Source organism: Sebastes umbrosus, chromosome 23 (genome assembly GCF_015220745.1).
Source record: "Sebastes umbrosus isolate fSebUmb1 chromosome 23, fSebUmb1.pri, whole genome shotgun sequence".
Classification (NCBI taxonomy): domain Eukaryota; kingdom Metazoa; phylum Chordata; class Actinopteri; order Perciformes; family Sebastidae; genus Sebastes; species Sebastes umbrosus.
The window spans coordinates 17,562,434-17,584,905 of record NC_051291.1 but is presented as its reverse complement, the minus strand read 5'-3'; the positions used below and the strand labels follow the sequence as shown (position 1 = coordinate 17,584,905).

General features: G+C 39.8%; 3 protein-coding genes and 1 long non-coding RNA gene across 6 annotated transcripts in view; 3 read left to right on the top strand and 1 right to left on the bottom strand.

The window, feature by feature from the left end:
• nampt1 (nicotinamide phosphoribosyltransferase 1) overlaps positions 1–3,859 on the top strand; it is a 28,030-nt gene extending 24,171 nt beyond the window's left edge. Inside the window, exons 7-11 of the mRNA XM_037760757.1 lie at positions 587–812; positions 900–1,019; positions 1,110–1,250; positions 2,420–2,554; positions 2,748–3,859. Coding sequence (XP_037616685.1) covers positions 587–812; positions 900–1,019; positions 1,110–1,250; positions 2,420–2,554; positions 2,748–2,861 — 736 coding nt within the window. The 3' untranslated portion in view covers positions 2,862–3,859. The remainder of the gene's footprint in view (positions 1–586; positions 813–899; positions 1,020–1,109; positions 1,251–2,419; positions 2,555–2,747) is intronic.
• Positions 3,860–9,149: 5,290 nt separating this feature from the next.
• Positions 9,150–19,035, top strand: sypl1 (synaptophysin-like 1). Its single transcript, XM_037760184.1, has 5 exons — positions 9,150–9,343; positions 14,988–15,106; positions 15,256–15,460; positions 15,568–15,759; positions 16,787–19,035. Exons 1-5 carry the CDS (start codon positions 9,272–9,274, stop codon positions 16,919–16,921), a joined length of 723 nt encoding a protein of 240 aa, XP_037616112.1. The 5' UTR covers positions 9,150–9,271; the 3' UTR covers positions 16,922–19,035.
• Positions 15,568–22,409, bottom strand: LOC119482557. Its single transcript, XR_005205458.1, has 2 exons — positions 22,232–22,409; positions 15,568–15,754 (listed from the first exon to the last, which is right to left on the bottom strand). It is a non-coding gene; the product is annotated as an uncharacterized LOC119482557 (long non-coding RNA).
• atxn7l1 (ataxin 7-like 1) overlaps positions 21,771–22,472 on the top strand; it is a 34,183-nt gene continuing 33,481 nt past the window's right edge. For 2 of the 3 annotated variants that reach the window (XR_005205457.1, XM_037760181.1), the window contains exon 1: positions 21,781–22,148. Coding sequence is in view for 2 of the 3 variants with exons in the window: in XM_037760181.1 (XP_037616109.1) it covers positions 21,929–22,148 (220 nt within the window). In the remaining variant the exon portion in view is untranslated. Of the gene's footprint in view, positions 22,149–22,472 lie in introns of all 3 variants that reach the window. The other variant, XM_037760182.1, reaches the window with a different exon arrangement.

Here is a 22,472-nt window from a genome sequence, read left to right as displayed (position 1 = left end):
CATGCCTTTAGAAAGAACATTTTGTAAACTACATTTTAAAGTTAAATTCATCAATGTGTTGCACTTTGAGAGAAAAATTAAGAGGCTTGATCTATGAAGAACTGTCGTGCCAGGAGCAGAGTGCTCTGTCCCTCCGGTCCCTCCCCGCAGGAAGGGAGGGAACAGCGAGCACTAAGCGGCGAGGTCCGTGTGAGGGTTGCTGTAAAGCTCCACCTTCACCCCGGGCATTTCCAAGTAGACCTAGAACCGGTCACGGCGCCCCACTACGGCAGAAATACATCCACGACCCGCCGAGCGGGGTGGAAGTGTACCACTGTAAAGAAAAGGGGTGCACTGGATCTATAACACAAGACAAAACGAGAGCATCATTGCGAAACAGAATGAGGCACAATAATCGCTTTAAATGTCGATTATCTTGTTTTCATAATCGTTGGTAAGCCAAAGTCATAATTGAAATTCATATTTGTTCAACACTCAAACCAACCCCTGAAGTTGTCCACAATATGTTGAAATTTTGATCAACCGTATGGGAAGATAAATTACTGTAGGACAAAGAATAATGATTAATCTCCCGTTCCCTCTGCAGCACCATCACAGCGTGGGGGAAGGACCATGAAAAAGACGCCTTCGAGCACATCATCAAGCAGTTTCCCAACGTGCCCGTATCCATCGTCAGCGACAGCTACGACATCTACAACGCCTGTGAGAAGATCTGGGGAGAAGACCTCCGGTCGCTGATAGAGGCGCGCAGCGCAGACGCCCCGCTGGTTGTCCGACCAGACTCAGGAAACCCGCTCGATACAGTTTTGAAGGTGCGGACGCGTGGACGGCTTGTTATCATCAACTAGGATCTTAAATCAAGCCAGAACACTAACCTCTCTTCTTTTTACTTCTGTCAGGTTTTGGAGATCCTGGGTAAGAAGTTTATTCCAGTGGAGAACTCCAAAGGTTACAAGGTTCTCCCTCCTTACATCAGAGTCATACAAGGAGACGGAGTTGATATCAACACACTGGCAGAGGTGAAATAGACACACTACTAGGAGACACGACTCTACCATAACAACAGGTTGCATCGCTTACATAATGTTCCTGTGTGTGTTTTTCCACAGATAGTGGAGGGTATGAAGCAACACAAGTGGTCCATTGAGAACATCTCCTTCGGGTCCGGAGGGGCTCTGCTGCAGAAACTGACCAGAGATCTGCTCAACTGCTCCTTCAAATGCAGCTATGTGGTCACCAACGGACTGGGGGTGGGTACTGATAGATTAGAATGTAGTTATTGTGTTTTGTTGGCCATTTTGTTACAGTTGTGGTAGTTAAACATTGAGTAATGTAACACATTGCAAGTGCTTGTACTTTACAAGAGTGCAGATGACATGCCAAAAAAATACCTTTTTTAGCATAATGTTTGTCTTTTGAACTTACAAGTAAAAAAGAGTACGTTCTCATTCCAGAGGGTTGCATGTCTTTGTCAAATACACTAAATTAGCCATGCATTTTGTTGGTTTTCAGTGTCTTTCTACCTTAAAGGGATAGTTTGGGTGTTTTGAAGTTACAGTAGATGATGGTCTGTACGCCCCCAGTTTGGAGAAGCAGACAGGAGTTACCACACAGAACCAAAGCAATGTGCTGCTGTGGACGGGGCCGGCAGCAAAAATGTATTTTAGCCACCTAAAAGAAAGGCTCATCCAAAAAAAATCAGTATCAGTTTAAGTGTACGCTGTATTTAGAATATTTTCGTCGGTTTACCTTGCCGTGAGACAGCTATACAGTCTATGTTTGAGACGAGGAACTGAAGCCGTTATCTATGCTCTCACCAATGGGCTATTGTGTGACTTTGGTTAGTTCGGATACACCAAAGTCACACAATAGCACAAACAAACTAACCGATTGAGGCAGTTTTTTTCAATGGAAAAACATCTTCAGTACTAAGCATAAATACAAACATGTTTCTAAAATCTATGCCCTATAGATTACCTGGTTATTATAACTAACATACATACTTAAAATCATCCAAGACGTTTTTTCATTAGGTACAAAATAGGCCATTTCATCGTTAACTGTGACCATTACTGTTAACAGTTGGAAATCTGATGCATTATCAAACAAACCATTCTGCAACATAACTTCTCAAATCCTGAGTGAGATTGAGTTGAAAACAAAATATCGGGCATTGGGGAGAGCATACATGGATATAACGGCTTCAGTTCCCTGTTGGAAAGGGCTGTCTGACGGCAAGGAAAAGTGGTGAAAATATACACTGACTATGAAAAAGTACCTCATACGACCCCACTTCAAAACACCCGAACTATCCCTTTTAAAATGTGACCGTTTAGATATGACGTAGGTTTTGATAAATCTGTACAGTACTTTCTTTAAAACCATGATTTGAAATTCCCTCTCCGTTTCTGTGGAAAAGGTGAACGTGTTCAAGGACCCAGTGGCGGACCCCAACAAGAGGTCAAAGAAAGGTCGGCTGTCTCTCCACCGGACACAGAGTGGTGACTTTGTCACCCTGGAGGAGGGCAAGGGCGACCTGGAGGAGTATGGCGTGGTGAGTTCAGTGCCTCCAGTAGTACACTGACACTTTGTTCAAATAAAGAGTATAGCACAAAGAAATTAACTGACCTACCTCTTCTCTTCACCTTCACATTTCCCCTTTCTCTCCTGCCTCTCCTTCCTCTTGTATTCCCGCTTCTTTTCATTCACCCTCCCTTCCATGTTGTTTTTTTTCTCTTCATCTCCAGGACCTGCTGCACACAGTCTTCCAGAACGGGAAGATCGTGAAGACGTACACATTTGACGAAGTCAGAGACAATGCCAAGCTCAAGGAGAGTGAGCTTGAAGTAGCGATGCACTGAGCGCAGCACTACTTAACCCCCAACCTTCCACCCTAAACCCCAAAACAACCACCCCCCCTCCACCTCCCCTCAACCCTTCACCTTTTGGCCTCCGACGCCACCTCAGAAAACAGAGGTGGCGTGCACTGCTAATAATAGATCCCCACTCCCAAAGCTTAAGAATCCCCCCCAAAAAACGTTCCTAAAAAAAACCTGAGACTCCCTTAAAATTCACAGATCTTCACCTGATTGGTTGGTTCTCCAACTGAGTGTGGGGGGGGGGGGGGACTCACACACCACTGATGAACGGCGATGAGTGTGAGGAGGGGAAAAAGAGAAAGAGAATGTGTGAGAGGTACAGTAAAGTGACATGAATGACAGACATGTAGAGGGATAGAAGTCGCGGATATGATGATGAACCGTGCGTTCGCTCCCACGTGCCACTGCCCCCAAATTAAACTTCGGCATGTTGCACTGATAAGCTAGACATATTGCAACGTAAAAAAAAAAAATGTGATTGGCCGCCGATAGGCAATGTGTCAGCAGACTTTTCCATGCCAACACAAATGCAAAAAAACAAAAAAAGATGATTGTGAGTAAGCTCCCGGCGGCTGCGTGCGGAGTGAACTCACGGCAAGTGAAAGGCGACGACGGAGAAATACGAACCACACTCACACCAATGACCGCGCCCCGTGTATTGTGTACAGAACTGTTTAGAGAAAAAAAAAAATACATGTCTAAATCTACTTAGCTTTGTCTTTTATGTGAAGGAAGAAAATGATGATCGTGGTATACGAGACGGTGCACCGATAACATTGACTGAGAGCAGCTGATAACGTTGCTTCTACTCGGAAGCAGAAGATCCTGTAACTGTGGGGCGATGAAGGAATTCATTTTCCCCCGTTTTCTTGATTTTAATCAGAAGTTACGGCACAAATTATAACAGGCCCATATCTATCAAGTACTACCTGAATATTTTGTACTCTTACTCCGCCAAATAAAATGTTATGGGTGCATCTCAGAAGGTGTATAAATGATCATCTACTTGCCATTATGTCGGCCACAGAGCGTTCACATCATGAAGGTCCAATCAGGATTTAGCCAATCTCAAAATGATGTTTTTAATGTTTGTTTTTTTAATTTCAGATGTTTACATATGTGTAAACACTGAATTACATTACTCCAGCATTTGTAAAAATGAGAAAGCTCATTTTACATTAATAATTCTAATGTTGTTAGAGCCCCAAATCTTTATTGACAAGATTAGATTAGAGTCAAACGTTTCAGATTGGGTCTTCACGACGGTGAATGCTCTGGAAACCAGTCTTTGCTGTATAAGACCAAGAGTTGATGTAAATACATCACAGAAGTTGTCTTCACTGGAATGAAGACGATCTAACTATGTGTTTATGAAAGATTATGTGGCTCCTGGGCTGAAATGTATGTTAAATGTTGGTTCTACTGTATGTGTGCTTGGATCTGTGTGTGTGTGTGTGTGTGTGTGTTTGTGTGTGCACTGAGATTTTCTTCCTTTAAAGGATCGTGTAGTATTCCTTTATGCAAATGTACTTGTCGATCGGGGGAATAGAGAACACTCTTCCTTTTGCTTTGCCGGCCTTTTATTCTGAAAGGAGACACAGAGGTGTGGCGATACGGTGTGGCGATACGGTGTGGCGATACAGTGTGTTTTTCCCTTTGGGCGATGTAAAAGCAACCAAGAGGCGAAGAGAAAAGTGAGACTGGAGTGATCAGGAATGACTTTCTGACAGCGGTGTACTGACCATGCTTTGGCAGTTGGTGGTGCCCTTGGTATCACTGCCTTAACTCGTGAAAAGCAGGCAAACAGCTGTGTTTCTAGAACAGTGTAAAATGTGCCCAGTGATTGTTTGGATTCATTTGCCCAGGTATAAATGGGATGTTGCTGATAACGCCTTTTTGGAGTTAATTATCTTCCCGTTCGGAGCATCTCGGTGGAGTGTCACTCCTGTTTTGCAGGTGTGTTTTTAGTCACATTGCTGAGTTGGCCCTTTCAGAGTGAAGCGTTTTATTCTGTCTCAGAGTGAGGAGGGATTCAAGAGGAGCCGGTGACATCACAGGAAACAAATAGTTTAAGACCGGACACAAAATATTTGACTGACTTTTTCACAATGTGCAGTCTAATCTAAATTGTAATATGTCTAATACTTTGGTTTACGACTAAATACCTGAAAAATAACAACATTCTCATCAGCTTTAATTGTATTTTGTGTGTTTAGGGCTAACTAGCAAAAGTAAAGTAAGATGATGGACATCATAGATTGTGTATATATATATATATATATTATTTTATATATTATTATATAAACATCCTAGATACAGGAACTGCCATCTTGAGATTTTGATGTCATTTGGAACCACCTAGCAGCTACATTAGCACCACGGCAGCTGTTTGGCTAGAAAGACACATGTTCTATTACACAGACTTGTGACGGTTATGTAAAGTTACATCTCCTCTCTCGCACAATTCCCGAGCCTCCGGCCGCGCGACTGCTTCACTCAGAGCAGCTGTCAATCATGACGTCCCGCCCCCTTTTGTTATAGCATCAAATAACGAATTAAAACGTATCCGAAAAATGAACACAATAACATACATCAGCTTGATAAGAACTACCTAAAATGACAGAAACCATCTTTGGGAAAAACTTATTCAATGTGTACTTTAACTTTTTAATTTGGCCCATTTGCCAACATGGACTTGTGACCTATACTGCAGCCAGCCACCAGGGGGCAATCAAGATGTTTTGGCTTCACTTTTGGGGAACTGTTATGTCCTCCATTTTTGTATACAGTCTATGGTGAACATGGTAAATACCTGCTAAACATCAGCAAGTTAGCATCGTCACTGTGAGCATGTTAGCATGCTGACATTAGCTAATAGTTTAATCTCTGCCTGAACACTCTTTTCAGACATTCAGCCACTTCCCATTCAGAGCTTCACATATTGTCACCTTGGAGGCTGCTACCACAGTGTGCTAAGTGTTTTGCCCCTGAGCAGAACTGACTTTATTCACTTCACCGCATGAACACTGACCCTGCTAGTTCTCTGTGATTTTAGGGAAAGACCTTGAAGAAACCTGTGATGTCACTGACTCCCCATTTATTTCTCGCCTCTGGCTCAGACCAACCTGCTCAAACACAGACTGGTAAACAACACAGCTGAAACAATGTCACACTGTTTTATTTGATTTTTCCTACTGTTTTTCGTTGGGTTTTTTTTCAACTGTTATTTGTCAGATCATTTGTTGTTCAATTCTGGAGTAACAACAGTTTTCCAATTTATGGGGTGCATTTTAGTAAAACTCTGATTTTACTATTTTGATACTGTCTCGGTTCTTACCTCAAAGAGAAATATTATTTTGTATGACAAAGGAGGAAATAACAAAAATGCCAGAAATATTGCAGTAAATATCCTTATTTACAAACGATGCGGCCATACTGCCTTCTCACTTGTACATACAACAACTAGTCTGACTGAAAGCAGAGAGGCAGGTTAGGTAGGGAGACGACCACAACTAGATAATATTATTATTATTTTTGTCAAAAGGACCGTTTTTTGTACCAACAGAAGAATATCCAAACGTGCTTGACTGAACTGGCAGTGCAACTGTCAAGCTTCTGTTAGTGTGTGTGTGTGAATGCCTTGTGTGTGTAACGGATGAGAAACTTGTCTGTGAATACTTTTTTTCCTTTATGTCGTTGTTGTTTTACTCGTATGTATATGTTGGTTGTCCCAAAATTCTCTCCCGACACAACTGATATTTTAACTAACATAACTTGCTATATTGTCAACAATACATTGATTAAAGATGCCACCCTGTCAGTTTGGAATGGTTGATTTATTTTGCCTACTTTTGTATAGGGTTGATTTAAAATATGATTTCACTTGTTTTTACTATTAACGTTTTCAGTTCAGATACTTTATATGTTGTCAGACACTAATATCGGGGCCAGATAAAAAAAATCTTTCTGGGCGTCCAGTCTTTTGTTAAAATAGAAAAACTATACTCATGTACAAAAATGGCAAAGTAAAACCCAAATGGCATTTAGGTGTTTGCAAATTCCTCATCATTTTCCAGGAAGTTTCCTGTAAAGAGGAATGTAATTTGTTAAAAACAATTCTAGGAATACCCGTGGAAGTATCTGCTCAAAACCCCAAGTATCTATTAGTTCATTATTCATTTGTTATTGGAAACTTTATTTTTCATATTTGTTGGAATTTCTTTTTGCATGTTGAGCTGACCTGTTGTGAAGCGACTAAAAGACTCTGTAGATGAGGCTAATGAATAAATTGGAAGTGTACTGATTTAACCCTGCTGCTATGTTCCCCATGATTGTACCAAACCACGTGCTTCTTTCCAGGAAACGTCTTATAAATTATTCAAAAATTATGAATCCGTAAAGTGTCCAACACTTAGTATCTCAACCACATTTTATAGATTGAAATACCTGAAAACATTTTAGAAAGCCTATTAAGTCACAGAGCTGCATTTCGACAATCGACAGTTTTGTAGTCCTTCAGTTGAATATCTCTGTACTGTCTTCAACATACAAGTCTGCTTGGTGTTAGTATGCTTCTACTGTAAGACACATCTTGGACTGTCTCCATTGACAGAGTAAATCTCAGCTCTGTCTCACCATAACACTTTAGGTTAGTAGTAGACAGTAGCATGTAATAGAGAGAGCTGTAAAGGGGCACTTTCTCAATTCTCACTTTGTCAGGGTACATACTTCGGGACAGGGTTGGGGTTAGAGGCTGAGATCTCCTCGCTTTAAGTCAAGCTCCAAAAACACCTCCCATAATGCAACTAGCATTTTCTATTTTACCCTCCCTGCCTGATAAACACCCATATATTTCAAACTACTATTTTTTTTCAGACATTGATCAGCTCCTCCAGTTGCAAATTCAGGCTGTCTGGCAGGGGTGAAAAATAAAAAAAAAGGCACCAGTACACAGAACATTTTTTCGAGCATTTAGGGCAACCTGTTTTCTCAATTTTTTAGGGCACCCTAAAGGGCATTTTATCACCTTTACTCCACTGGAAGGGGCACCCTAGAGTGCACTTTATCATGTTTTCTCCACTGGAAGGGCACCCTAGAGCGCACTTTATCATGTTTTCTCCACTGGAGGGGCACCCTAGAGTGCACTTTATCATGTTTTCTCCACTGGAAGGGCACCCTAGAGTGCACTTTATCATGTTTTCTCCACTGGAAGGGCACCCTAGAGTGCACTTTATCATGTTTTCTCCACTGGAAGGGCACCCTAGAGCGCACTTTATCATGTTTTCTCCACTGGAAGGGCACCCTAGAGCGCACTTTATCATGTTTTCTCCACTGGAGGGGCACCCTAGAGGATATTTCCAAGCTAATATGGTAATAATATAATTTGTTAACTCTCAAATATCTATCAAAGTCAGATCTTCAAGTTTCATAGAATATCGATATTTCTATCAGATGAGTAAATTAGCTTAACATGTCAAATTGGTGCATCTCCCCCTTTAACAGATGTGCAGTAAAGAGTGTTTCACCAAGTAGTCCCTTTTTATTCATGTCAACTCGGGTCAGTTGGTTTTCTTTATCTCTTTTTTTGTTGAAATAATGTTGAAAGTGTGTGAGAGTGTGCTCTGAGTCATATGACCCTGTCAGCAGCACCGAGGAGGCGTTTCACTGTAACTGCAAACTCAGCAAGGAGGAGGGAGGAGGAGGAGGAGGGGAGGCAGGATGAGGACTCAGTAGGACACTTCTGATGCCTTTTTGGTACTCAGGCTGTAACTTTAGCCTCCTGGTGTTACTGTGCACGATAATGCATTGCTTGAAGTGGTCTTTGTGGGGTTTTTATGATCTTTTGGTAGTTGGACATATCTTTTTTTTCCTTCCCCAGTAGATGAAAAACTTTCCTGCAACAGTGTGTAAGCCATCAGATAGGAGGGTCACGCTTTTTTCATCTAACATCCGTTTCCTGTAACTAAATACACATGAGCAATGCGTAATTTGGCACACTTTACGCACTCTATCCGCTGCATCTCCTGCGTATTTTGCGCATCTCCAAGTGGAGCGCTGGACTCATTTTTCAAACTACACTGCAAAAAATATCCACTTCATCTAATTTTTCTATTATAATTTGTTGTTAAAAGTTCCCAAAACGCGTAAAACTGTATTTTTTAATAAGTTTAACCATCTCATCTCCATGGCACACATTTAATTCAGTTGTTTCAGTGCAAAGTTGGGTTGTGAAAGTCACTTTAAAAAGTTGGGTTGGTTCATTTTTTGCAGCGTCGGCAGTAAAACCACGTCATTGTGTCAAACAACTCCCCTTTTTTTTCCTCCCTGTTGGACCAACATCCATAGTTTATGAACAACTGGAGAAAGAGTTTTTTGGATCAGAAGAGCAAATCATGATGACCGGATTTCGGCTGAACTTGTCGCCTCTAAAGGAGCCTCTGGGCTTCGTCAAGCTGGTGGAGTGGGTGAGTTACATATCCATACACTCAATACACTCAATGTCTCTGTGTGTGTGTGTGTCATACCCAGAGGACAGGGAGGTCCAGTCCTTTTCTTGCTCTTTGGATTTTCCCTTTTGTGGGCGATTTTCACTTTTGAGGAAAAATCCCTTAAGTAAACAGTTTTAGGGGGATTTGTTATAATAAAGCAGATGACAAAAAATATTTGAAAATATGACCTTTGTACAAATTCATAGAAAGCATATATCAACTTTGAGCTTTTACACTTACAAGAATGATTAAAATGTCATATAATGAGTAAAGCTAAATATGAAAAACTTTGTAAAGGGAGAATAAACACACAAATACTCAATAATATTATGAACATTATCACTTATTAAGTTTTTCCTTGAAAATATTGAATTTATCTTGACTTGTCTGCCTCTGCTTACTATCTTACAAATAAATCCACAGTAAATGAAATGTCAAATGATGACAAAATGGAATGGTTATTTAGTTTTAATGCTTATAAGTTGGCTACTTTTGTTTCTCAAGCTTGGAAAAAGCTCTAAGTTGGTTTATTTGTTATAGTAATATTTGTAATTCATATTGCTACTCTGGTTTCTTCCTTTGTCTTTTCTTTATTTTCTAAAAAAAATTGTGTCTTGTAAGCCACACACAATAATAATACAATCAAATTAAAAATCCGGATCTTTAAGATTAATAGATGGAATCTGTGTTTGACAAAGAAAACCTGGCTAAAGTGAGTTAAGTTCAGCTCAGTTCTGTCCAGTGCAATTGCATATTTTTGCTAGTTGCATGGGCCTGCCCTTCAGAGGACACAGTTATAGATTAATGCATCTGTCAGCAATAATTTACTTCTGAATAACTGAATAACTCCAGCATGCAGTGTGTGTGTCATCATGGGAGGAGAACATGCAACAGTTTCTTCTGAAAGCCCAGTAACCGGTGGTGCTCTACTGTACGTATCCTCCAGTACAGTAAGTGGGTCAGAGGAGTCCAGTGTGGTGGACTGTAATGCAGCTACAGCTTCAGCTTCTCTCAGCTGTTCTATTTTCTCATAACACAAACACACACATACAGAGCTATAGAGCAGCAGCAACAGTCATCTGACTCAAGACAAGACTGTGTGTGTTTCACTGTGTTGGCCTTATGTAGCCCTTATCTAACACCACATATTTGTGATTCACAAGAGAGTCTGGATGATAAATTGTGTGTACATATTCCCACATGTAATGCTTGGAATGTCCTGTGTGCTAATACAGGAATCCCAGACCAATTGACCAAGCCAATAGTGACTGTAACGACTATATAAGGAGTTTGAAACATCACTTTACCACTTTAATTTTTACAATACATCACTGTTTAAAAAACATTATTAGATGAATAATTTAATACTTGCATGAGCACATTTGTTCACATTACATGCTTTATATGAGAGCTGAAAATAGTTGTATCAACAAATCAATAATCTGCCACTATTTTGATAATATAATCATCTTTAATGTCATTTTTTCAGACAAAAATACCAAATATTCCCTTGTTTTAGGTGCTCAGTTGTGAGGATTTGCTGATTTTCTTTGTTTTATATGATAGTAAATTGAATATCTTTAGGTTTTGGACAGTTGGTCGGACAAAACAAGGTATTTAAAGGTATTTTATTTATGATGTTGGCTTTAGGAAATCATAACAGGTATTTTATCACTATTATTCTGATTATTCTTCTATCAACCAATTGATTAGTCGAGAAAATAATCAGCAGATTAATAGATAATGAAAACAATTCTTGGCTGCAGGTTTTTGTAACACACTTTTTTGTTACAAATTCTGGTCTACAACATAACAAATCTGTCATATAGAGACGTTTTTAACACAAAGCCGTTGCATGCATGCTTGCTACCACCCTTCCATTAATAAATAACATAACTGTTAAAATAATAATGCATGTAGAATATGTTTCTTTCAGGCTGCAGCAGTGAATGTGTGTTTGGCCCGTGGCTTTTTGGACCGGAATTTAACCCAGCAGTTGAATGGAAACAGCAAGTTGATGATATCATCTTTGAGTTCTGACAGATGGTTCATCACTATACTGCTGTCGAAGAAATTGGAGGAGGGTGTCCAGCTGGTTTGCCTTGTCTAAAATCCAACATTTTTGCCCCTTAAATGAAAAAGTAGTTTCCTTGGCACAGTGGAATGGTTTAGCCTAAACACTCGTACCTCCCTCGATGTTATCTTCCAACGCAGTAGTAAACAGGAAGGAGTAACAAATTCTACAAGGCTGACATGTCGTTGAAAAATGATGTTAAAGATATTTCTCTCTTTTTTGGACTTGGAAGGAAGGAAGACGTGCATGGAAGGAAAGGAAACCCGGAGACAAAATGGGCACACGCTTCAGTGGCTTTAGGGTTTTTAGTCGGACTGACCTGGACTCAATGACCTCTGTATGAGAACGCTGCGGATTATTCTCTTTCTACCGCCAGAAACAATGTTTTTTCTTTCCTATAATGTCCACTTTTCATTGTTTGCATCGCACGCAAGAACCTGTGACTTAACTTCTATCACATACTGTGAGTGGTTGCAATGTGTGCAGATTGCTGATGCTGTCTCACAGCTTGATTATGAGTGAAGTGACTGCCTGTGATTTTATTAGGAAGTCTCTGGAATGTCCGTAAATTGGAGCTGCGTGGTTTGCAGATGTGAGGGATGTCTGTGATGAAGGCCTAAGTATACTAGCAAGGCACTGCTGTTTGTCCACAGTCGCCATATTTGGAGAAGATGCCACCTGGAGCCTTAATTGGGACTAAATGATGATATTGGAAACGTGACAAAATACCCAACTGTCCGACAGTGTTTGTGCAGCGTGTTATTTATGCTCTGTTTAAGAAAATGTGAGCATAAACAAAAGAATTAAAATGTCAAGGTGTGTGTGTGTGTGTGTGTGTGTATGTGTGTGTGTGTGTGTGTGTGTTTGGTCCGCCCTGTCGGTTCCAGTTATTCATGCTGAGGCTCCGTGACCTCGTAGTGGCAGAGTGACAGAATCAGTGAAACATGAATGTGAGAGAGAAGTAGTTTATGGGGGTGTGCAGCCAGGAAAACAGGAAGTGGCAGCCAGTGACATCTGGAGAAACATCTGGAGAGAGGCCTCGAGGTGTGTGTGTGTGTGTGTGTGTGTAGCTGTACAGTAAATGTGGGTCTTGTGGTGTGACGCTAAAGGCTAAAAGTTGAGGTGGCCTGTCGTAAGCATTTTTCAAGGGTGTGCGTATGTGTGATACAGTTTTGCTGATGAAACACAATTTAAGAGGTCAGTTATAAGTTGGGTTTTTTTATGTCCTGGTTGATGAACAGACTTTGGTGCGTGCCATTACCTTGTAATGTGAGGTGTGAATCAAAGATCATTGCTTTGTCATATGATGTAATCCACTTCCTGTCAACTGCATGCTGTCTACTAAAACGGAAATGCCTTAAAGTTTTCAAGTGTTAAAGAGGACCTATTATGCTTTTGTGCACAGAAACACTGCTCCTGAACTGCCTGAAACGCCTTGCTTGAAGTCCCGCCTTTTCACCCATAACGTGGTGATGTCACCAAGTAACACCTTTACATAATACCTGCCTAGCGGCTAGTTTGGCACACCATCAAACAAAGCTTTAGAGCGGAGGCAGAGGGTGAAAAGATGTGCTGCAGCACAGCTAGTATGAGAAAAAGTAAAGCGTTTTTTGAACATTACAGCATGTAAACATGTTTTAGTAGAAACACAAAATGCAAGTATGCACCTGAAAATGAGCATAATAAGTCATCTTTAATTTACATAATCTACTTTTCTTTATTTCGGCATCATTTTGGTGATTTCCTGTAGATAAAGGCCTCCCTTCTGATGTGTTCTGGGCCACAATTCAGCCTTTAGTGTTGCAGTACAAAGGGGACAAAGGTCATCTTAACCTTAAAGACAGACATTACAGACAAAGGCTTCATCCAAAATCGCATACTATTCACTACATACTCGATATGTATACTATCGCTCAACATAACTCACAACTTTTGTGTGAATAAACAGTAGTATGTATCTTTTCGGACGCACTGAGCAGTCATTCACATCGTCAATTCACATCGTCACCGAGCTTTCTTGCCGGTTAAAGACATGTAACCATGGTAACCCATGGCAACCTCATGTGACCAAAACGACGGTTTGTGGGAATCAAATTCTGAATTAATTATAAATATATATTACGTCTAGCAAAGTGAAATCTTTTACTTAAAGTGAAGTTAAGTTAAATTGAAGGTTTATTGATGTTACAGAGTCGTCCGTCAACGTCCGTTATGAACATTGTCGTCACTACCGCATTGCAGCATGGGATATTTATGGCGCCGTAGTGTCCAGTGTTGCATACTGTAATATTTCGGAAATAGTATGCACTTCATGTACTATTGGTTAAATAGTAAGGTTTCGGACATACTACAAATTCTCACATACTGTTTTAGCGTACTAAATAGCATGTTAGTATGGAATTTTGGAAGCAACCAAAGTTAGCGACTAGCTGGTGAACACAGTGGAGCATTTATCAGCTAAAGAGGCAGACTTTTCCCTCAAGAGATGGAGGAGACCAAAACAGAGGTAAAAGGAGAGACTTATATTTGTCCGGTGGCCGGAAAAACAACTCCAAATGAAGGCCAATGTTTCTCCTTGTCTACTAGAGATGCAAATAAGCCACTGTTTGTTTAACATGTCCGCAATGTCAACTTTTTATGGTGTAGTGTTCACAGCTTTTTGCGTATTTAACTCAGTTCTGTGATGTTCAATCTTTGAGTTAGTGTTTGCACTGTAGCATAGATGTCTGTGTCTCAGTGGGGATGTGTGATGATGACAGGAAGAGACATGAAGCTGGTGTATGAAAATGGTCAACGACACATTGCGAGAGGAACAAATCAGATCCATGAAGTGTGAGTAAAGTGATAGGCCTAAGAGTCTGAGTCTGAAGGAATAACATAATCTGCCTGCTGCAGTTTGAGGGTTAAGCTCAGCAGCAGCCAGCCTGACTGAAAGAATTTAGTATGTGTTGGTTTTAAGGAGAGTATTAGTGTCACATGGCCTACACACTGAATCAGATGCTTTCTGCCCCTGCAAGAAAGAATTCAAGAGCTGAATGGCAGCATTAGTGCGGCCATGTAAGTCATTTTATTTGTGAGAGGAAGGTCTACCAAATAGTCTCTCAAATGGAAAACCTTTCTTGCTAGGTGACTTCACCTCCAAATGTTAAAATGACAAAGAAAACAAATGGTACGAAATAAAGATACTCCTGAGAGGTTTGGTTCAGATTCCCTTTAGAGAAAAACAAATATAAGAAGCAAAGATCTTGTAAAAATTGTTGAGTAGTGAGTTTTATTTTCAGCTGTTTGTTAGAGTAAAATGCTGGCCATCTGTTAATCCCTCTGGCTCTTTACTGCTGACGCCGTGTTTTAGGTTGCCAACTTTCGTCTTGGGTGTGATGTTCTGGTGGCGTTATACTTTCAAACTGTATCGCCCAAGAATACACAAAGAATAAACTTAAAACAAATCTCCAATTCTTGATTTTGATGTTATTTCCCCAAAGCCGAACAGGGTTTTCTTACATCACCTCCCTAATCTCTCTCTCTCTCTCTTGTCTGTCCAAACAGCTCACGGCCATATTTGCTTTTGGATGCTGCAGCGGATACTCGGGGAAGAACATCATATCTCTCTTCTGCGGCGATGGCACCAATGAAACTCTCAATGCCAACTTCCACTACCCGTTTAGGTGAGAAGCGCAACACATTATGGGTGATTTTTCAACGTCGAGGCGCCAGTTTGAAATGTCACTTGTCATCGGTTGCGTAATCGATTTTCAAAATAAAATAACACAGCAATTAATGATGATTTTAACTCTCCCTCTTGTATTGCGGTCAGGTTGGCCCAGGTCCCGCTCGTCGACGGGAACGCCACTCTTTGTAACCGCTCCGTCACAACGACACACATGGTGGGGGACTCGGCCTCCGCGTCCGAGTTCTTTGTCGGCATCGCCGTCGTCTGCTTCCTGTACAGCATGGTGGCTCTGTTGGTGTATTTAGGCTACATGCACGTCTACAAGGACTCCGACTTTGGACCCATTTTTGTGAGTGTTGGTCTTGCTGGTCCGTTTCCCCAAAAGCCTGAAAATGATGAAAGTGGGTCACTTGTAAGTTCTGTCTGTAGAGCTGATGTGTTCGTCCTCGTTTCCAGGACTTTGTGATCACAGCGATCCTGGTCTTTCTGTGGCTGGTGTGTTCGTCCGCCTGGGCAAAGGGCCTGCAGAATGTGAAGGACGCCACGGGCACTGAAGGCATCGGCCGCACGCTGGCGCTCTGCAAGGGGAGCAACGTCACCTGCGAGGTCACAGAGTTCGCCAGCATGCGGACCCTCAACATCTCTGTGGTGAGAAGAAATACAGACAAACAAGATTTTAGTTCCACTAAACAGTCCATGATTAAATCCAAATCCACGGCCAGTAGGGAGGCTATTTCTAGCAAATCAGAGTCATTGATTGTGGCAGTGTCCCATCTCCCCAGTTTATATAAAACTACGCTAGAGCAGAAACATTAAGCAGCCTAACTCACAGTCATGAGACACTGAGCAATATCACTTTCATTTTCCTCAGAGTCTGTTTTCTGTGTCACAAGTCCACAGCAAATCTGTTGGAATGAACACAAATATGACCACAGTGTAAGTCCTCAAACTGTCCAATAATAAGATACAAAACCCATCAGATATCAAAATATCGTCTTTTTTGTTCCTTAGAGTTTGAACGCGTCATCACAGAAGATTACAGTACATTATAAGAAACCTCCTACCATAGACTGTATATATGAAGTGGACGTAGTCACCGAGAGGTCACCCATTGGGTTGTGGATTGCTGTTTTGAAGCCTCTCTTTTAGTATTTTGGCCGTCGCCATCTCGGTTATTTGCAACCAGATGTGACACGAGAGGTTGGAGCTAAGTACAAACTGAACGCTGAATAAGACTTTTTTAGGGGACCAAAATGTTATAATTAACTTTCATGAACTGAAAAGTGAAAGACGCAAAAAACGCAGACAACTCTCAGACCGGACAACGCCGTGGTAGCGACCTGTCAATCACAAGCTAGCCACGCCCTAAAGCATCCCCCGCTTTATGGTCTATTTGACTCTAAATGGGACCATAATTTACTAAATGAACATCATGCTGTATTGAAGAAGACTTTAAACTAGCGATTGAGACCATAAACTCATGTTTACAATGTTTACTGAGGTAATAAATCAAGTGAAAAGTAGGCTCATTTTCTCATTTTCTTTTTGCAACCAGAGGAGTCGCCCCCTGCTGGCTGTTAGATAGAATGCAAGTTTAAGGCACTTCCTCATTGGCTTCACTTTTCATGTGTTTTCTAGTATTATTAATCTGTTTTTCTCTCTGCATGTCTTCCAGGTGTTTGGCTACCTCAACATGTTCGTGTGGGCGGGCAACGCCTGGTTCGTGTACAAGGAGACCCGTTGGCACTCCAAGAAATTCTCCACTTCTCAGCCCGGACCTGGAAGGCAACAGGTCCCCGCACCCATCTAACACGCAATACGATATAAAGCAACGCCGTCCCATACATGTACACACTACATATAGAACAATTGAACACATGCACACTGCATGTACATGTATGTGTAACCCACATGTGCAAGAAGACATTATTACACACACAAAATAGCTCTGTGAATATGAAAAAAATGAAGGATAAATTGATATACGGTCAATTTAAAATTAGGATTTGGACCTTATCAACACAATAGCAGCTGTGTAGGAAGTACAAAGAGCTGAATTGGCATTTTGTAACCCAAAATGTCATATCATTCCTCGCACATTTATGGCATACTTGACCTGAGAACAGTTCTAAAAGCAATGTTAATTTCCCAAAAGATTTCCCTCTGAAGGCCTAAGCACCCCTGCAGCAGTGGGAGGCTGAAGACTTAAGGTTTCATGTGTAGATTAGCCCTTGATATTTTTTATTTCGTATACTATAGCAACACCAATGCAATTAGTATGTCCAAAACTTTGAAACGTGCCTTTTTACAATAATTCCTACATGGTTTCTTGTGCTTTCGTAAGCAGATACATGCACAGACAATGACCAAATGTGTTCCTGCTTTAAACTTTATAGCAGCTTTAAGGCTTGTGAGTCTAGGAAGAGAGGCGTCCTTACTTCTTCTCTGGTCCAATTTTAGGACAATGACTGAATTTATTATGCTTTATTATATACTGATGAACGTAAGGTACTTTGATCTCTTTGTCTATGACATAAAACCTACCACAAGTTTTCATTTTTGAACATCTGCCGCTATAAGGATAATGTGATCAAGGTTTTCAGGGTAGCAGAGAGTGTAATTCATTCATTCATTGTAATTTATTGACCTACAGTATATTGCAAACATTTGATATTGGCCTTGAAATTGCTATGCATTTGCATCTGTGTTAAATATGTTGACTTTTTTCACATTTTGTATATTTTTTTTTTAGATTCAAAGCACTTTGTGTATCTAGAAAGTGACTCACTCACATATTCATTCATTCTTTCATTCATAGGCTCTCTCACAGTTTGCCCATGCGCCCTCTTGTGGTGGCGTATTGAAATGTTTGCACAAAACTAAAATAGGATTATTAATTTACAATTTACATTTTAGTGTAGAGGTGTCCTCTTTTCACGAAGCACAAGGATGAGGTGAATCCATATAGAAGTCTTTATTCTTCAGTGATTTTCCTCAGTAAGGTAAATATGTGTGGACAAGGAGTTTGATATATTAAACCTTAAGACATTTCCGACATGGACTGTGTAAAACGGCCTCCAACCTAAATATCAGGAAAGTAGTTTGTGCATTCAGTGTATGATGTTCTTATCACAGCATGCACAGTGCACTCACATGGTGATTAGCATGCTTTTATGATGTACCGTGAGAGTGTAAATCCATAAAGAGCACTTGATTGGAAGTTGGCTACTTGATTAGTTCAGGAAAATGTTGCTGCGCGAGTGCAGCCAAAGTCTGAAATCTACCAGTGCCTTTGACTTATTTAGTCTCAACTAAGGTACCAGATGAAGCTTAAATCCTTCCTTGTTGTTGTCATTATAATTTTGAATGTAGTCTAGTGACTTTTTTATTTTCATTCATCACCTTTTTTGCATCACCGTTCAACTCTGCCAAAGCACTATTTTTTCCCCTGCTTATTCCATATCTCCATGTGATGTTAAATCAGTTATTTTATTTGTTTTTTGATTGTCTAGTTTTTATAAATCCTTCATGAGACACCAAAACAGTGAGCTGGTGTTGTGTTTTATACACTTTTATTGTCTTATTGTTTTCAGCATATTTAGATGATTATTTGAAGGACTTTCTGATTTTTTTTTTTTTTTTTTGTCTATTGCCTTTTGATATCGTAAAAAATGTAAGTGGGACGATGTCAATTCATTTAACGTTGTCGTTCAGGCAAAGTGAAATGAATGCGTGTGTGTGTGTGGTGTACTGGTTATGCCTCTGCGCTCTTGTAATCATCATCCTGCCAGCTATAGCTTTGTCAATGATTCCTATGCATTTTAACCTGTCTTATTCAAGAGAGACACACATTCACTCTGTGACATGCACAATTTCAATGTACCTTTGTTTTTTCAATAAAAATGAATGATTTTTTTTCAATAATCTCTTTCGTGAATGTGTGTGTGGTTTAAAACGTCTATTCAACTTTAGTTTTATTCTGCATTTTCTCCCTGGTCATGTGTGAAACAGAAGGTTTTATAGTGAAGGTTTAAACATCTGGAAAAGAAGTAGAAAGTAAGAGTGAAAGTATTTGAAGACGTTAAAGCGGTTGTGACTCAAAACCATTATTATGACCCTTGAAGACAGTTTACTGGTTTGTCCTGTGACCTCCTGATTTGTCCTGTGACCTCAATGATTACTGTGTGGGAAACAAACACACCACTGTGACTGAGTCATCCTTCGTGTGTTTGTGTGTGTGAGATAGAAAGAGGAGATAATAGAGAAGTGCACTGCATAGTGTGTGTGTGTGTGTGTGAGAGAGAAAGACAGGAAGGATTGCATTCAACCACAGATGATCATATAAAGTGTGTGTGTGAGAGTAGATTTGACCTGATTTGACGCATCAGTATAAACTAATCAATGTCATTTCCTTGCCCTCATTTAAGGCGGTCATTTCCTCTGTATCTCCACCCTGTCTCCGTCTCGCTGACTTCGTAAACATCATGCGGCTGTACCGTGGAGCTGCTGCGTTAAATCTGCTGAATAAAAGCTGGATTTAAGTGCCCAGTTTGTTCAGTATTATTATCATAATGGAATAAAACGGTGCGATTTAATTGAAAGTTTCTTTAAAAAGGGGGATGATCCATGCGTCACGTCCACCAAGGCTGACTTTGCACTTGAAACGCAGGTTCTGTTTTCAGCCACAAGAGGTCAGCGTAGTGCCACAAGTTTGACCTACTAAGCCACTTTTGAGAAGCAAAGCATCCTGGGACAGTTTACATCAATGACCAGAGAAATCAGATATATTTAATTGATGCTGTCCTCTATTAAATTCACATATCTAAATGCATGATGTAGATGAAACGTACTCTGGACTTTAAGTTTGAAAAACCCCAGCTTTTCACCACCTGACATCATTTAAAGAGGTTGTTGTTAAGCTGAGAAATTATATGACTAATCGCAACATAAGCTACAATAAAAATTAAATTTTGCCTGTTCCCAACTATGTGAACAACTGGTCATGTTATATTGGTGTTTTTGTTTGCAGTGTTAACCTCTGACCTAACATGCACAAGGCTGCAAAATCATGCAGATGTTTTTTAGTGTCCCAGTGAAGCCAAATAATCAAAACGAGCGAAAATTAAACTGCAGCTGTAACCTTACAATGTAATCTGATCTACTAACACCATAATGCTATTCATAGTCCTGACCTCCGCTTTCCAAAATCCATTATGCCCATTACTTTGCAAGTCCCTAGCAAGCGTTTCATAGTACTCTAAATGATATTACTGAAGCGAGAGAAGATTTAAATCTATCATTTTAGTACATTTTTAGACTCAAACAAGGGCCCATGCCTAATATTTCCAGCCTCAAACTACAGTAGAGCAGGAAGCAGTGTTCATTCCTGCCAGGTCTAATATTATACACTTATTTCATTTTTTTCAGTATGGTGTAGATAACCTTGTATATTAAGTGTCATTAGTACTAAGGCCAGATCAATTAAGCTTAACAGTATTGAGTACATACAGTATATTAGGTCTCAATATTTACCGTCACAGCAACAGGTAGATGGATCAATTCATTATAATGTCCCTTAGGTTTTACAAATGTACCTAACTGTTAACATTCATCAATATTGGCTGGATGAGGTAAGGTCATTATCACTACAAAAGTGTTTTAAATGTCTGCAAAAGAATTATTGAATGAAACATCCCCTAAAAACATATTAGGTTGTGTTATTATCCTCAATAAACCCCCATCTTTATGACAGAATTTAAATATAAATACATTTCCTGTCTTTGTAGTTGATAGGTCCACCAATACCTAATCAATAACGGACTATTTGTTTTTCCTGTCTTCCATTATATTACATTCAAGATTCAAGATTCAAGATGTTTATTGTCACGCCGGTTATACAAGTACAATCGTGTGAAATGCTTTTTGCTGGGAAGCTCCATTAAAAATAATAAGTTATATATTACAATTATAAAAGGAAATACTTTGTACAAGGCATATATTAAGAACATATACATATCAGGAAGTATGAATGTACATATATAAGAAATACTTTGTACAAGGCATATTAAGAACATATACAGGCATAATAAGTACATATACAGGCATATTAAGTACATATACAGGCATATTAAGTACATATACAGGCATATTAAGAACATATATAGGCATATTAAGTACATATACAGGCATATTAAGAACATATACAGGCATATTAAGTACATATACAGGCATATTAAGAACATATACAGGCATATTAAGTACATATACAGGCATATTAAGAACATATATAGGCATATTAAGTATATATACAGGCATATTAAGAACATATACGTTAAGAACATATACAGTATATACAGTATAAGATATATGATTGAGGTACTTTTTGTTTGAGAAGGTTTCGTATGAATTATCTATTTAAAAGTCTGATGGCCCAATGTTATTTAGATTTAAAAAAATAATTTCTAATGTTTTCTAATACAACATAATGTAACCGTGTAACTGTCCTACTTTATATATATTTACATATATATAAATATAACATATATATTACATATATATATATTTATATATATATATATTACATAAATATATTTATATTACATATATTATTTATATATATATACAAATAATATAAATAATACATTACATATAAATAATATATTACATATATGTTATGATAAATCTGTTTAATGTTAATAGGATGTGCCTACAAACCTACATACTGAACTTTTGAACTTATGAGTATAGCTCCCTGGTCTGTCCTCAACATCCCAACCCCCTTCCGACAGAAGCCGAACCGAGCCGAACCCCTCCGACAATGACGTCACCATATCTCGTTCTTTCGATTTTTCGCCTGCTGCGTGCGAAGGAAGGAGAGAGAGACAGACAGGAGAGAGAAAACCAACGGCTCTCAGCGAAGCAACAAGAAGGAAGAGCAATAATGGCGACACTGGCTCGCCAAATACCAAGTCCGGACAGCTTCCTCTGCGAGCCTTGGTCTTCCTACATCAGCGCGGCTAAATTACGTTTTGTTGACAGTAAGTTGGTTGTTTGTTTGTGCTGGACAAAGTGTCTGGAAGTGCAACTGTCTGTGATTGAGTTGAGTTAAAGCTGCTCTCACCTCTCAACCACCACGCAGCGTTGTCAGAGCGACGCAAAGTAACTGTCAAAAACAATATCACTACGGTAACGGTCGTGCTCAACCGTTACATACAGAGTTAGTTAGCACAGGCGCGTGCAGTAATGCTATGGCAACTGTAAGTTAGTTAGCTTTGACAGCTTGCTGCTAGCATGCTAATGCTAACCTGATATAGCCAGCCTCCTCTCTCTCTCTCTCTCTCTCTCTCTCTCTCTCAGACCAG

Coding starts and splice junctions, on each gene's coding strand:
- sypl1 (XM_037760184.1), top strand. CDS start 9,272: ATGATGACCGGATTTCGGCTGAACTTGTCGCCTCTAAAGGAGCCTCTG. Junction 9,344..14,987: donor TCGTCAAGCTGGTGGAGTGG/GTGAGTTACATA, acceptor CTGTCCAAACAG/CTCACGGCCATATTTGCTTT. Junction 15,760..16,786: donor GGACCCTCAACATCTCTGTG/GTGAGAAGAAAT, acceptor CATGTCTTCCAG/GTGTTTGGCTACCTCAACAT.